This window comes from Nelumbo nucifera, chromosome 4 (genome assembly GCF_055504915.1).
Source record: "Nelumbo nucifera cultivar China Antique chromosome 4, China Antique-T2T, whole genome shotgun sequence".
Taxonomy (NCBI): Eukaryota; Viridiplantae; Streptophyta; class Magnoliopsida; order Proteales; family Nelumbonaceae; genus Nelumbo; species Nelumbo nucifera.
The window spans coordinates 75,783,354-75,798,521 of NC_142652.1; the positions used below are offsets into that span (position 1 = coordinate 75,783,354).

General features: G+C 38.2%; 1 protein-coding gene across 1 annotated transcript in view; it reads right to left on the reverse strand.

Moving 5' to 3' along the window:
- Positions 1-15,168, reverse strand: part of LOC104605019 (rhodanese-like domain protein) — a 101,010-nt gene that overhangs the window by 56,960 nt on the left and 28,882 nt on the right. Inside the window, exons 3-4 of the mRNA XM_010269609.2 lie at positions 7,984-8,089; positions 7,698-7,896 (exon numbers count right to left, since the gene is read on the reverse strand). Of these exons, the coding sequence (XP_010267911.1) occupies positions 7,698-7,896; positions 7,984-8,089 (305 nt within the window). The remainder of the gene's footprint in view (positions 1-7,697; positions 7,897-7,983; positions 8,090-15,168) is intronic.

Consider the following 15,168-nt stretch of genomic DNA (forward strand, 5'->3'; position numbering starts at 1 on the left):
ATATTGTCACTTTCATCTCTCACAACACCCCCAACTCCTGATTCTCCCGGATATTCCAGACAGCACCCATCGAAGTTCAGTTTCAACCTCCCAGCTGATGGAGGACCCCACTCAGCCAGTCTTTCTAGTCTTGAAACATGAGAACTAGAAACGCCTGCCAATTTCTAAACAAATCATTCACTGAATTCATCACAAACTGAAACCTAATGAGCCACTCTAATCATTAGAAGATCAAAAACCTCCTTAGTGACTTATACTTTTCTTCAAGGATACTAACATTCCTCTCACTCCACAAACCCCAGAGAATGGCTCCTCTTACACATTGCCAAAGAATATTTTAACTCCTTGTAGTATATCTCATCAAGCTTGGGTTGAACAGGAAAACAACCTCAGTTGGGGCCTCCCAAGTTCTACCTTCCAAGGATAGAAAACTTTGCCACACAAAGGAAGCAAAGGAACAATGAAGCAAAAGGCAGTTGGTGCTCTCCCCACTCTTCAAGCAAAGGATACAAGCATGAAGTGAAACGAACCAATTCTTCCACTTTCTTTGGAGTCATTCATGAGTATTGATGACCTGAATAGCCGCTTCCCAACAGAAAACCTTAGCCTTGGAAGGAATGGGACCACTCCTTTTTTTTTTTTGAAAGGTACAGAGAAAACTCGTTAAAATAAAAGAAATACAAAGGTGACAAGAAATCACCCGAGAGAAGAAAATTGACTTACACCCTTCTTACAGCAAATACTAACAGACAAAGACACCAAACAACACAGCAAGGCTAACTCCTCTGGCGCCAACACCTAGACCAAGAACAAAAGGACAAACTAAAAAGCAAAAAACAAGGTACAAACAGAAGAGATAATCTAATCTCCTCCATCAAGAACCTCCTTTTGGTTGTCGCCATCTTCATCCCATTTCCCTCTTCCAATTAACCCTTTTCTCGAGCTCTCTTCCTTCTTCCTCTCAAACTCTTAAAAAGCTTTTAAGGCGAAATCCTCACCTCCCCAAAAAAACAAACCCAAACTTTTACCAATTTCTACATCCTTTCTAGCCGCTACCTTGAACGAGGCAGTTCCAAATTTTTCCACCTCCTTTTCGAGACTAATATCAAGTTCTCTACTAACCACATTGGTACTTTTTTCAAGGACGCCAACAAGGTCACCATTTCCTAGCTGCTTGCCCAAGTTAGAGGCATCCTAAGAGTTCTCAAAATCCAGATCTTGCTTTGAATTTTTAGATGATTTATTGTTCCTTCTTCTGTACACCCTTCTGTAGTTCTTTGTAGGCCCAGACCCAACCAAACCAAACTTCAAACGGGAAAAAATTTTGGTTACATGCACAGTATGAGAGAATCTTACTCTAGAGGCTCCTCGACATTTTTTGTATTTCACAACTTCAATCCCACTCAATTCTTTCTTAACCTCCCCCTCCTTCCCAAATCCACGGCTACCTTCCCTATCACCACCTCCTCGAATACACAAAGATCATCACTGATGTCTTTGGTCTGGGATTGTGAACAGAATTTCTCACCAAAGCTTTGCTTCCTTCACATACAACAAATCGTTTCCTGCATGGGTATCAACAATAGACCCATTGGAAACTAATTCCTTCTCCATCAGTCCAATCTCCCCTCCTTCGTTGATCTTCGTCTCGGCCCTTGCAGCATCCAGTCCAATCGAGGAAGAAATCTTGCACTTGCATCAGAGCTTTGCTTTGGAGGAGCATCTTTGAAATCTTCAACCGACTCTCTGCTACTTCAATCACTACGACCAGAGTCACCCACGCTGATCCCAGAATTCCTAGACGCATCATAGTCCCCCACTGGAAACAGAATCTAAGACCACCGATTCTCCCCTGTTTTGATCGTTGCTACTCGAACCACTTATGTTGTAGCCATGACTATAGGACGTGTTAGAACAGGTTCTTCTAATAACAGGTCTCTCAACATCCTTCGACTCTGACGCCTTGTGCAATCTGATGATTCTTCACTTTTGGGAAAAGTTCAACACATGACTATTCAGCTTCCTCCGATTGATATCGAGTTTGTAGAAATTCAAACTCCTCTTAATAACCCCAGCCTTGGGCGGGGGGCGCAAGACCTGCTCGCACTAATTGGTAAAGACTTTGGAGAGTGGGCCTCACTGGAAACTCCCCCCCCCCCGACGCAAGATACCCCTTGAAGATGTGGAATTGGAGAATTTCCATCTTAACCAGCATCTAGCACCAAGTGGGCCCCGCTCCCCTCTTCCTTTTTTGAGCTCACCCCCAAATCATCACTTCTTCCTTTTCCAAAGTCTCGAAAGTCCACCAAAGCCATCAAAATAGCCCCATTAGAACCCAAGTCTATTTTTTTGCCCAAACTAGCCTCTTCTTCAACCTTAGGCACTATCTCTATGAAAAAATTATTCGACTTCCGCCTTCTTGAACCAAAAAGATCATGAGGATCACCTCCTTCCTTCTTACTCGAGACTAGAAGAATAAGCCAACCTCCTAGGTAAGTTCCTTCCACCACCACTCTTTTTTTTTTTTTGATCAATAACAATGAACTTTTATTAATAAGGAATTATATAATCAGAGTTACAAAGGAGGGAGCTAAATAGTCTTAACTCCCAACTACCCAAGGTACATTCTGACCATGAAGCAATTACAATTACAATTACAAAACAGCCCAGAACATAGTATTCCTGTTTACCCCTTGTTTAGCTAAACCATCTGTCAATGCATTTGCAATTCTCTTTATCCATGTACAATGTATTTCCATGTCCTTGGTGAGCCACTTGAATTTCCTCTTTCCATTGTTGTATCTCCAGAGCATAGAACCGTCCTTTGTTAGCTAATTCACCACAATTTCAGAATCACCTTCTATAATCAGCTTTTTAATGTTCAGTTCTTTGGCCCTTTGTATCCCTTCCGCCACCACTCTTAAATCGAAAAGTTACCCGCCAAAATGGAATAGAAGGGATGTTGGAACCAAATGAATTTCCTCCACCTCAATTAAGATACGTGCACTTACTAAATTCTTCCAATCCAAGGTTCTTGAGTCAATGAACCTGAAAATCCCACAAGCGTCCCCAATCTTCCTGAAAGTAAGGAAGCTCCAAGCATTAAGGGGAATACCAAACACATTAATCCAAATGAAGCTTGAAGACCCCACATTTCTCAGCACACTGACAAGAGGATTCCACCTCCCCAGTCTTAACTCTGGACTCCAACACTAATCTTGTTCGCGCTCAAGAATATCTGAGGCTTCTTCTTCACTATTGAAAGAGAAAAAAAAAGAATCTTGCGCCAAGACTTCTCACCTAGAAGTGTCTACTTGGTTTCCATTCAGCCACTGCCCACTTCCAAACTACTTCAACATCTGGTTCAGAACTGACGAAACGACCAACTAAACATTTGTTTAAGAACTTTAGGCACTCGAAGGTTCCTTCAACAGAGCTCGATACAACTCCTCTCACGATTCAGAGTAGAGGGTATGAAAATTCATTTTTGGCCAATCCAGTCGGACCACTTCAAACTGATCTTGATCCGGATTACTCTAAGCCAGATGGTCGAATTGGACTCCGCATCAAAAGGGGAGGAAAAGAACTATTAACAAAGGGTTGGACAAGGGCATAGAAAAAGGAAGAAAAAGAGAACAAACCATTTAAAACAGGTGCCCAAATTGCTATTTTTTCAATCAATATCCATGATGATTGGTATGTAAAATTAGGGAGCTAACCTAGAATTTAGTTTTTTCTTTGCAAAATTCCATTGCCTAGGCAACTAGGTGTTCAATAGTTGCCTATAATCACATAGACACCTAGACAACTATGTTTCATAGTGCCTTAAAGATTATTGGAACCATGAAAAGGTATGTCCAACTTTATCCTTTGGTGTGTCTTTTAATGGGTCCCACCTGCACCATGTATCTAGGGAGGAAATGAAAGAGTTGCATCAATTTGTTTACATGCATTCCTCTTTTTTCCTAATATTTTTTAAAAGAAAAAATAGGTGAAACCACAAGGGTTTTCTATGATAAAAATAAAAATTCATTAAAATCAAAAAAAATGGCCATGCGACAAGTGTAGTCAAGTTAATTTGGTCCTTGTGACTATTGTGTAAGAGCTAGCTGCAATGATGATAGAATCTCCAAGCTGCCTTGTTTGAGAGAAGCACCGGAGTATTGCTACCGAGGTTATATTATATCTTCCTACTTCCTAGGCAAGCTAACTGGTGCTTGCTTGAGGGAGTGTAGAAATATTCAGTTTGTCCAAGGAAGGGTTATTTTAGGAAGAAAATAAATAGTCAAGGACATGCATTGTCAAGTAATCACTCTCCACTCTTCTCTCTTCTCTTGTTCTCTCACTCTCTTTACAAGACATTCCTCCATTTCACTCACTCTAAGACCACATTTTCCTCTAAAGAATGACTAGTCAAAAAAAGAGACTCTCCCAACCCTTGTTTGGCTAATGCATCATCTAAAGAATCGGCACTTTGCTTGATCCAACAAACAATTACTTCCATGTCTCTAGTTAGCCATTTGGACTTCTTTTCATTGTTATAGGTCCAAAACTTCATCTCCTCATATTGTATCCAACTCACAACCAGTTTTGAGAAACCCTCAGTTTTCTAATCGAGCAATTATCTTCCCTCCTCATCTCTAAATACTTTTCTAATACCTGACATTCCTGGGTTTCCCATGTACCATCAAAGTTTAGTTTGATGAACCCTCTTTCCAGTGGAGACCATTGATGATTGAAGACAGTCTTATTTGAACGTGAATCAGCCACTTCCTTCCACTTTCTAAGTATATCCATTGAGAATTTGAGAAAGCTTCCAAAAATTTCAACCAATGTACCACTAATAATTATTGTTTCAATTATACCTTCCTCACTTCTCTCCTTTTCCAAAAATATTCTTGTGTTCCTTTCTTCCCAAATTTCCATATTGTTGCCGCTCTTGTCCATATTGTTGCCCCTTTTCTTTGTTCCCTCTTGGCCTTCACATTGTTCTATTAAAACTCTAAAATTGCATAAAACCATCTTCCCAGTGAATGTGCTGGTCTTTGCTCACATGGCCAGAACATCTAAATGGGTTTCCCCTCTTTACCTTACATCACCATTCAGTGTTACCCCTAAGTTCCCTCAAATACACTCCTAACTAGCTCTGCTATTCCTCATCTTGCCATTAATCCATCTTAAAATACTCTTTTTTTATCAATAACAGAATTCAATATTATTAAAACAAATCAAGAATACATACAAAATTTCAGGGACAGATAAAATGACTTAACTCTCCCCCAAATAACAAGAAGATTACAGAATTGCCCAAAACAATTGACCCCTACCCACCCCTTGTTTTGAGCAAAGGCATTTGCAATTCTTTTCACCCACTGAACCTGGATTTCCATTCCCCTCAGCAGCCACTTAACCTCTCTTCTCTCATTAGCATAGATCCAAAAACCATTACCCTTCCGTAACCAATTTAGCACTAGTCGTGAGTCTCCTTCAATAATCAATTTATGGGTGCTCACCTCCTTTGCTTTCCTTAGCCCTACTAAGAAAGCAAACAATTCAGCTTGTAGGTACATAGTGATCGTTCAGACCATCAGAGCATGGAGAATACTGAATTTATACCACATGGACGCTTGGGATGAGTTCATAACTCATTGGATGTCTATGATGAGTATATAACTCATCGCACGACCGCGACAAACTCGTACTCGAAACAAATCTGCGATGAACTTTAGACACGCACAAATCTGTGATGAACCTTAGACATGCACAGATTTGTGATGAGTTTTAGACACGCGTGTAGTTGCGATGAATTCAAAGTCCATGTAGAATCACGACTCTCACAAAATCACCGTAGACTGGGAATAGATATCAGTTACACATGCGTCTTAAAATTTCATGCGTGACAGGATACCCCGTAAACCTAGTAAAGACGCGCGCCCACTAAATAATGACATCACTTGTGCCACGTTAGTTAAATGGGTCACGAAAGGAAGTAGCACACACGGATTATGAGAATCCTCAGACGAAAGGAAAGTTCGTCCCAAAGATATCTCATAAGACACGTGGCAAAACCCTAGCAGTGCTCCCTAACAACTAACAGCAAATCTGAGATTCCCTTTCCTAATGGGAATCAAACGCTTTTGGGCCCTTCCTTTCGGGACCTTAGGATCGCTCCCTATAAATAGGGGTCCATCTCACAATACAATCATCATCTTATCACTCACATTTGCCCTAGCCTTTAGCCTACCTCCTACATCTGATCTTCATTTGTCCTTCAAGGAAACCCTCGTACGTAGGCTTACCACACCATCGCACTTACATAGCTCAAAGAGTCACCCAACCGAATGGGACCTGAGTATAATGCAACCACCTTCCCACTTTCACCTTTGATTACACCTCCAGCACCTGATGGGAGTGGGTTGCCTTCACCACTCCATCGAAGTTTTAACTTCAAAAACCCTAAGGGTGGAGGTGGAAACAAGGGACACACCACTGATCGAGTCGGCACAAAGGAGGCAGTGTCCTTCCAATTGTTCAGTAGCATACCCGTAGAGACATCAACAAATAGCTCCATAGTTTTCAGCCATTGCATCACCCTAACTGTTATGACCACAATCAGCTCTTCTTTCTGTCTTTCTTTTTCAGAGAAAGTTCTTTGATTCCTTTCTTCCAACAAAGTCCAACAGATGGAAGCTCTCAAACATCTCCACATGATTTTACCTCTTTTCTTCGGCCACCTAAAGAAAGAAGCAGCAAACAAACCTTGTATGCTTGGGGGAGGGAACCACCTGCAACCAAATAGATCCATAAACCAAACCCAAATATCAGAACTGAAAGGGCAAGAAACTAATATGTGGTAGGGGCTTTCACCATTAGCCTTGCATAAGATGCACCATTGTGGAGACAAGCACCTACTAGGCCTTTTCCTTTGGGTAGGGGTGTAAACGGATCGAATTCGAATCGGATCAGGCAATATCTGAATTCGAATCCGATTAGAAAACCCGATACCCAAATTCGATTCGATATCCGACGGATATTGAAAATTAATATCCAAATTTGAATCCAATTAAATATTTGAATATTTGATTCGATTCGAATTCGATTAATTAATTATTTTAGATAATTAATAAATATATAAAATAAATATTTTATTGATAAAAAATATATAAACTATTTATATAACTTAATTATATATAAATTATATAAAATATTTTATATATTGTATATAAGAATTAAATAATCAATTGAATTCGGATATTTATCAAATCGAATCAGGTCATATCCGAATTCGAATCCGATTAACTATTCGGTATATATAGGATATCCAAATTCGACCGATTAGATATTTGAATTATCCAAATTCGATTCGATTATGTCGAATGTCGAATTAAAAATCGGATTTTCGAATACCGTTGACACCCCTACTTTGGAGCAAATCACAGGTATTACATCTTATCAAGAAGGCTTCCCAACAAAAAGCTCCAATCCTCGGAGGGATCGATTTACCCCAAACATCCTTCACTGGTAAATTTTGGACGCTATTGTTAGCAGAGTACACCAAAGATATATAAAATACTCTCTTACAATACATATATAAAATTGGAAGGAGAAAAACCACATCTATAAAACAAGATAATAACCTCTATCATACCAACATCTAAGAATTGCTTATCATGAATACAAAATAGGAGAGTATTTACATGAGAACATAGTTGCCTTGCAAATGCTCAGAGTGATTATCTATCCAAGCAGGTAAATCACTATACTGTCTGATCTTTGGGTCTAGAGTTTCCACATTTGGAGTTTGAAATTTCCCAATTCTTGTCTCGTATAAATTCCTTGCATCCAACAGAAGAAATTTTTTTTGATGTACAGAGCCCTCATTTTCAAAAGTATTACCTGAAAAAAAAAATCCTTTATCAGGTATTGCTACCACAAATACTTAACAACAGGAGGGAAAAGAGATATAAAGCACAAATCACTTACCAGCCTTCTCAAGAACAGAATGAAACTCAACTGCAGAGAGATGCTTCCCAGCATTTGAAATAGTCGGTGATTTGAATAAAGGATGAGAACTAAAGGTAACCAGCTCCTGCAGAACAAGAAATAGTTGTTACCAATTTGATAGCAAGTGCAAAAGGAATTCATTGAATAGAAAGAAAAGCAATTGACTGCTGTAAGCACAGACATGAAATGTACTATATATCTTAGAGCAGTCATGGTCAGCTTTATAAGTTGATAAGAAAACATCATGTGGATTTCCTTTCTTGTTCTTTCTGCTATCAGCAACAAGACCAACTGAATTTACTGAATGGAAAATTGAATAGGATAGTTGCAATCCAGTCCAAAGACTGATGGTACCATTACACAATTGAAGAGTGCACAATACAAGTCAACCCATATTGAATGTCCTCCAATATGTGGACTCCCTATTTGCTCCACTTCCTAAGCTATCAGCCAAGGAGTTAGCTGGTCTTGAACTCACCTGAATGAGCTATTCAATCAGGTCACTAGTGACCTGACTTCACAAATGATATCATAAAACAACCATGGAGCTTCAGCTTGAGATAGCGTCCAACTAGTCACTACTTTGGAGTCTCCTTCAACTGTCCATTCCCAATACGACTAAAACGTCAGCTCTAAGAGAATATACACAGCCTATTGGTCCTGAGAAAACCAAAAAAATTCTAACATTTATAAGCCTTCCAAATCCCCCATCCCCAGATGTCCCAAAGAACAGTCATCAAAATTCATCTTCACAAATCCATGTGAAGGGTGCTCTAACTCCTTTTTATAATAAAGGAAAACTTATTGAAATATCTTTACTATATAATGCTGATAGTTGCCTTGGCTTCACTTGCAGACCAGCATTAATTTAGTTCATTTATTATCCTCACCAGTCTCCACTATCCTCACTCCTCTTGCAAATGCAAATGCACATGCCACTCAACTAGTGAAGAATAATACATAGATAGGTGACAAGAAATTACCTAGAGTCAGCCAAGGATTAGAACCCCCACCATATTCAAACCCATAATCAAGACTCAATGACTCATCCTAATAAGAATATACCCTGCCCAACTATAACAAGAACCACCAACCAAGCACATCTCCTGCCTAACCAGAGTGACATCCTCCCTCCTGGATGAACGGTGAAGTTGAAGGGTAAATTCTCACAAAACCATCAAACATCCTTAGATAAGTTTGAGTACAATAGCTCAAAGACATCACCATACAACCTGCCTCTCTTATATAACATCTTATCTCACCACCCTTCCTACAATCGAAACTAGCTACTCTACCCCCCCCCCTCTCTCATACCAAAACCCATCCTCTTCCTATATAGTAGAATTTCTTCCTCCATAAATCTCCCTCAAATACCAAACTTCAGAATTCAAAAACTTTAATTCTTTTTCTTTCATCGAGTTCCAGAAACACTTCCCTTGCTTTTTTTATCAGTAACAGAAACAAATTTTATTACTTAATGAAATTAAAACATGTACAAATCATGAGTAGCCTCAGCTACCCCCCCCCCCCCACTGTTAAATCAAGACTGTCAAAAAACTATAAAACCTTCAGATCTTTAATCTTACAACTGAGCCCAAAAACAATGTGCCCTGTTAACCCTTTGTTTTGCTAGCTGGTCTGCTAGACTATTAGCCTATCTTGGAACCCATTGAATTACCAAAAGCATGTCCCTTGAAAATCTTCTAAACTTTCTAGTTTCATTTCTGAAGTACCAAGAAGTCTTTTTGTTCTGATTCAACCAACTTATCACTACTTTGGTAATCTCCTTCAATTACCAGCTTTCGCCCCCAACTCCAAGTTGCTTGCCCATTTCAGTTTCTTTCTCAACTACCATATTTAAAAATCCATGTGAAGGAAGCTCAAGCTCCTGCTACAATAGCTATCCCTCCCAATGAGGGATTTGTTTGGTACTCTTATATGTGTTTTTTTCTCAATAAAAGTCTGATTACTACTGATAAAAAGAAAAATCCTCCCAAAGAGGGTCGAATGCTTAGGAAGTGCTCAATGGTGGTCAGCTAACAAAATACTTACATTCCATGCCTTGAAGACAAAGAAACCTCAATCGATTTGTTTTTATGGTCCTGAGATCTTTCCCTTTTCATGGTAAATAGAAAATTAATTAAAAGAAAAATAAGAGAAGTACAGTCTTTGGTAATGAGTTATCACCAGAAAATAGGGATGTTAACAAAAAGGACCAAACCAGCCCGACTTGATCCAATATGGTCGGTTTTCAAAGTTGATTGTGATTGATTAGTTTCAGTTTATAAATATTCATAACACAACTGGTTGGTTCAGTTTTGGTTTATGAGTTTTTAAAGTGAAAGTAACCCGAACCAAACCGATTATGTTAGTGGGCAGTAATTTTCTAACTGCTAGCCTAGCCTGCTAAAAGAAAGGACTCCCCCCCCCCAATGATCCAATTTGCCGGTCCTCCTAATTTCCAAAAAAGTCAGAATTCATTCAAAAAGTTGGCCTTTACTTATTTATTCATCAATTGGGCTGATGTTTTAGGACTCTCTAAAAGTTATAAAGGAGTTGTCCAGCCCTGGACACTAGGGGTGAGCAAGAAAAACTGAAAAACTGACCGAAACCGAACCGAAAATCAGGTTAACCGAACCAATCGGTTCGGTCAGTACTTTTAAAAAAACCGAAGGTACTGATTCGGTTTCAGTTAACCAATATAGAAAACCAGTGGTTAACCGAACCAACCAGTATACATATATTTCTATATATTTTATGTATCTTTATATATATTATATATATTTTTATATATTTTAGATTTTCTATATATTATAAATTAATAAATATGCATTATATATAAAAATATATTTATAATATATAATGTATTATTTATTATTTAAAATATAATATTATACATATATATCTAGTTTTTTATTATATATTTATATATTTTTATAATATATATTGTAAATTTAAAAAAACCAGAAAAATGATGAACCGAACTGATGATTAACCAAACCAATCAACCGGTAAACTGATCGGCTTCGGTTCAGTTTCGGTTACCGGTTTTCCAGAAACCGGTCATACCGGTTCAGTTTCAAAATTATGCCCATGGTGACCTCCTGGGAAGTCTTCGTGTTGCACCCCAACCCAACTTTTATTTATTGCAGGAGGAGGATGCAAACGCTAATGATGCGATAGAAGAGACTGAAATCACCAGGATGGAGAAGCAAACTGAAGAAAATGGCAAAATGAAGGACAAAATGGTCCAAATTTTTCTACTGTTATAAATCAAAATCCTTAGCTGGAATGTCAGAGGGGCAGGAAGACCTCGCCTCCAAAGACATGTAGGCGATCTGGTCAGAACTCACAAGATTGACATGGTTTTTTTAATGGAGACGAGGGTTAATCTTGTTCATGCAAGAAAAATAATAAAATCTTTTGCTTTAGAGGATTATGCTACGGTTGATCCAATAGGTTTTTCAGGGGGGCTTTGGGTTTTATGGGATAAAAATGTGTGTGTAGTTCAGGTTTTTACTTCAAATGATCGATTTATCCATGTTAGTATTAATGAATTAGCATAAAAAATTTCTGGTTTTGCACTTTTATTTATGCCCCACCCCCCCAAAATAAGATGGAACAACGCATTGTTTGGGATTGGCTTACTGACATTGCGGAAAATGTTAACAATGCTTCGTGTGTGATAGGAGATTTTAATGCTTTTAAATCTGCCAAAGACAAAAGAGGCCGTCCCAGCCAAAATAAGGATTTTAATAATTTTATTTCCAATTGCAATTTCATAGAATTAGAGCTGAAAGGTCTTCAGTTTACTTGGAAAAATAAAACTGTATGGGAAAGGTTGGACTGGGCTTTCACCAATATAGAGTGGATGAACTTGTTTCCCCAATCATGTCTTTATAATCTCCCAATTCTCTCCTCTGATCACTCGCCATTGTTACTATCCATTGAGTTTTCTTCCTTTGGAGGTCCAAAGCCCATCAGATTCGAAGCAATGTGGTCTTTGGAGCCTAGTTTAAATGAAGTAGTAAAAAAATTCTTGGAACCTGAATACTAGAGGATCGAGAGCAATGCAGTTTGTAAAGAAAAGAAATTTTCTGGTCCAGAAAATAAAAGATAGGAACAAAAAAAAAAAATTTGGGGATATTTTCAAAAGAAACAAGAGATCACCAAGAGATTGAAAACAGTTCAAACTCAGTTGGTAGATGAACCAGATAATAGAAGCCTAGCAAATCTCGAAAGGGGCCTTCAAATTCAGCTTGAGAAAATTTTGGAGTGTGAAGAAACGTATTGGATCCAAAAAGCCCGTATTGATTGGATAAAAATGGGAGACAGGAATTCAAAGTTTTTTCACATTATGACCACAAAGAGAAGGTCAAAAAACTGAATCGTTGGAATAAGAAATCAAGAGTGAATCTAGGTTCATGACACTAAAGGCATCCAAGAAATTTTTTGCAAAGTCTATGATCAAAGATTCAAATCTGAAGGAACTAGAGGTATCAATGAATTTATTAGTGTTTTGAGCAATCAAATATCCTTGGATCAGAATGAAATTATTAGCAGGGGGTGTCCTATCAAGAAATATGGGAAGCTCTCATGACCATAAAGGACCTAAAAGCCCCTAGCTCGGATGGTTTAAATGCCTTATTTTTTAAAAAATATTGGGAAGTTGTAAAAGAAGATGTTTGTAATGTAGTAAGAGCTTTCTTCCACTCGGGAAAAATGCCTAGGGGTTCTAAATAAAACTTTTATTGCTCTTATTCCAAAAAGTAAGAACCCTGAAGTTGTTAACAATTTTAGACCAATCAGTTTGTGTAATGTAATTTATAAGATTATCTCAAAAATTCTTGTAAATAGAATCAAGCCATATTTGGATAACATCATTTCCCCTTTCCAGAGTGCTTTTATTCCCAACAGACAAATCACTGGCAGTATTTTGATTGCTCATGAAATGATACATACCATGAGAAGAAAAAAGGAGGCTCTGGGATGATGGCCTGCAAAATTGACATGGAAAAAGCCCATGATAGGATTGAATGGAATTTCAGTGAAAATGTGTTGTGTAAGTTTGGTTTCCATGAGAAATGGATTGGGTGGGTGATGGAGTGTACTAAGTCTGTTTCCTATCAAATTCTGCTTAATGGATCTCACCAGAGTTATTACCACCTTCTAGAGGAATAAGACAGGGTGACCCCCTTTCTCCTTATATCTTTGTACTGTGTGCGGAAACCCTTGCAAAAGTTTTCAAAAAAGAATCGTATGGGCATGAAAACCCAATTGGATGTATTCTAAAGATGGGCCCAAAATCCCTATTCTTCAATTTGCAGATGATTGTCTTATTTTTACAAGAACTACAATCCCTGCCTGCTTGAAAATTAGAGATATTTTGGAAAAATTTGCTGAGGTTTCTGGTTAGTGCCCAAACTTCTCCAAATCTGCTGTAAATTTCTCTAGAAATATTCCTCAGACTTCAAAAAATCTTGGCAAAGGTTTTAAAAGTCCCCATTCATAAGGAATCAAAATATTATTTGGGAGCTCCAATTATTCAGGGTAGAGTCGCGAAAAATACCTTTAACTATGTAAGAGAGAAATTAATTCAAAATTATCAGGTTGGAAAAAAAAATACCTCTCTCTTGCTGGAGATTAGTTCCTATTGACTCAGTGATTGCCATGAGGCCCCGATTCATAATGAGAAATTTCAAAATCCCTAATGTTATAGAAGATAAAAACAAAATCCAAAAAAAAATGTGGAGTCAAATGGGAAGAAGCCAATCCACCTATTGAGTTAGGATAGTGTTTGCTCCCCAAAGAGATGGGGTGGATTGGGATTGAAAAAACTCCATTAGGTACATGAAGCAAATGTCAGAAAATTGGGATGGAAGATCTTGAAAAATGAGGAAAATTTATGGGTAAAGGTGGTAAAACACAAATATTTGAAAACAAAAAAAAAATTATGGACTATTAGTGCTTAAAAGGGGATTTCTTGGGCTTGGAGAGGAATCCTTCAATCGAGGGAGGTCTTAAAAAGAGGAATGGGGTGGAATTTGGGAAATGGTAAATCAATATATTTCTGCAATGACAAGTGGATAGGAAATTCACCCCTTGCTGAAGAAAGTAATGGCGAAAGCATTGAAAATCCAGATTTTCTGGTTAGTGAGTGTATTGATGATGAGAGGAAAGTTAGAGAGGAAAAAGTAAGAGAAATAGTAACAACTCTTTCTTGGCTGAAAATTAGATCCATCTTTATTCCCTCTGTGAATAAAGATGATGAGCTTATTTGGAGACTGGAACCAAAAGGTAATTTCTCCATTAAATCGGCTTATATGGCTAAAGCGATGGAAAACAAATGCATAGGTGATGCATTTAATTGGTATGCTAAAGTTTGGAAACTCAAATGTCCCCCAAAGGCCCAAAACTGAAATTTTTTCTACTTCTTCTTAGGGAAAGACTTCCCTCTAGGGAGCTTTTGAGGAAAAGGGGGCTCAATATAGATGACACTTGTGCCAGATGTGGTGAGATTGAGGATACCAATCATATTTCTATCAGTGCACCTATTCAAGGCAGATTTGGATGACGGTTTACCCAAATATAGATAGTCCAAAAGAAGATGATGGGAACATGAAAGGATGGTGGGAAAGAATTTCAAATAATAACCAAGATTTTAAATTAGAAAAAATGGATTTTATTTTTGAAAATATGGAGACTCCCCCTCCTCAGGTTATTGAAAAAGCTAGAATTGCTTTCTACGAGATTGTGAAAGCTCAGCAAAATGAACCTAGTGGGGAACTATATAAGGAATGAAAACCGATTATTTGGAAATCTCCAATAAGTAACACAATCAAAATTAACTTTGGTGCATCTTGCACAAATCAATTCAAATGTGCAGTGGCGGCCATTGCTAGAAATAGTGGTGGAAAAGTTCTGGATATAAAGGCGTATTTTTTGGGTGAGGCCACTATCAATATGGCCAAGGCCTGGGCGGCATGGGAATCCCATAACCTGGCTTTGAACTTCAAAGATTTCCCCAAAACCATAGAGGGGGACTCCAAGCTTGTCATCTCATGTCTACGTGGAGAAACTCAACCGCCGTGGAGCATTAAAAACATCATTGAAGACTGCACTGCCTTGAAGACCCAGTTCGAGTTTAGTTTGAAGTACCATCAT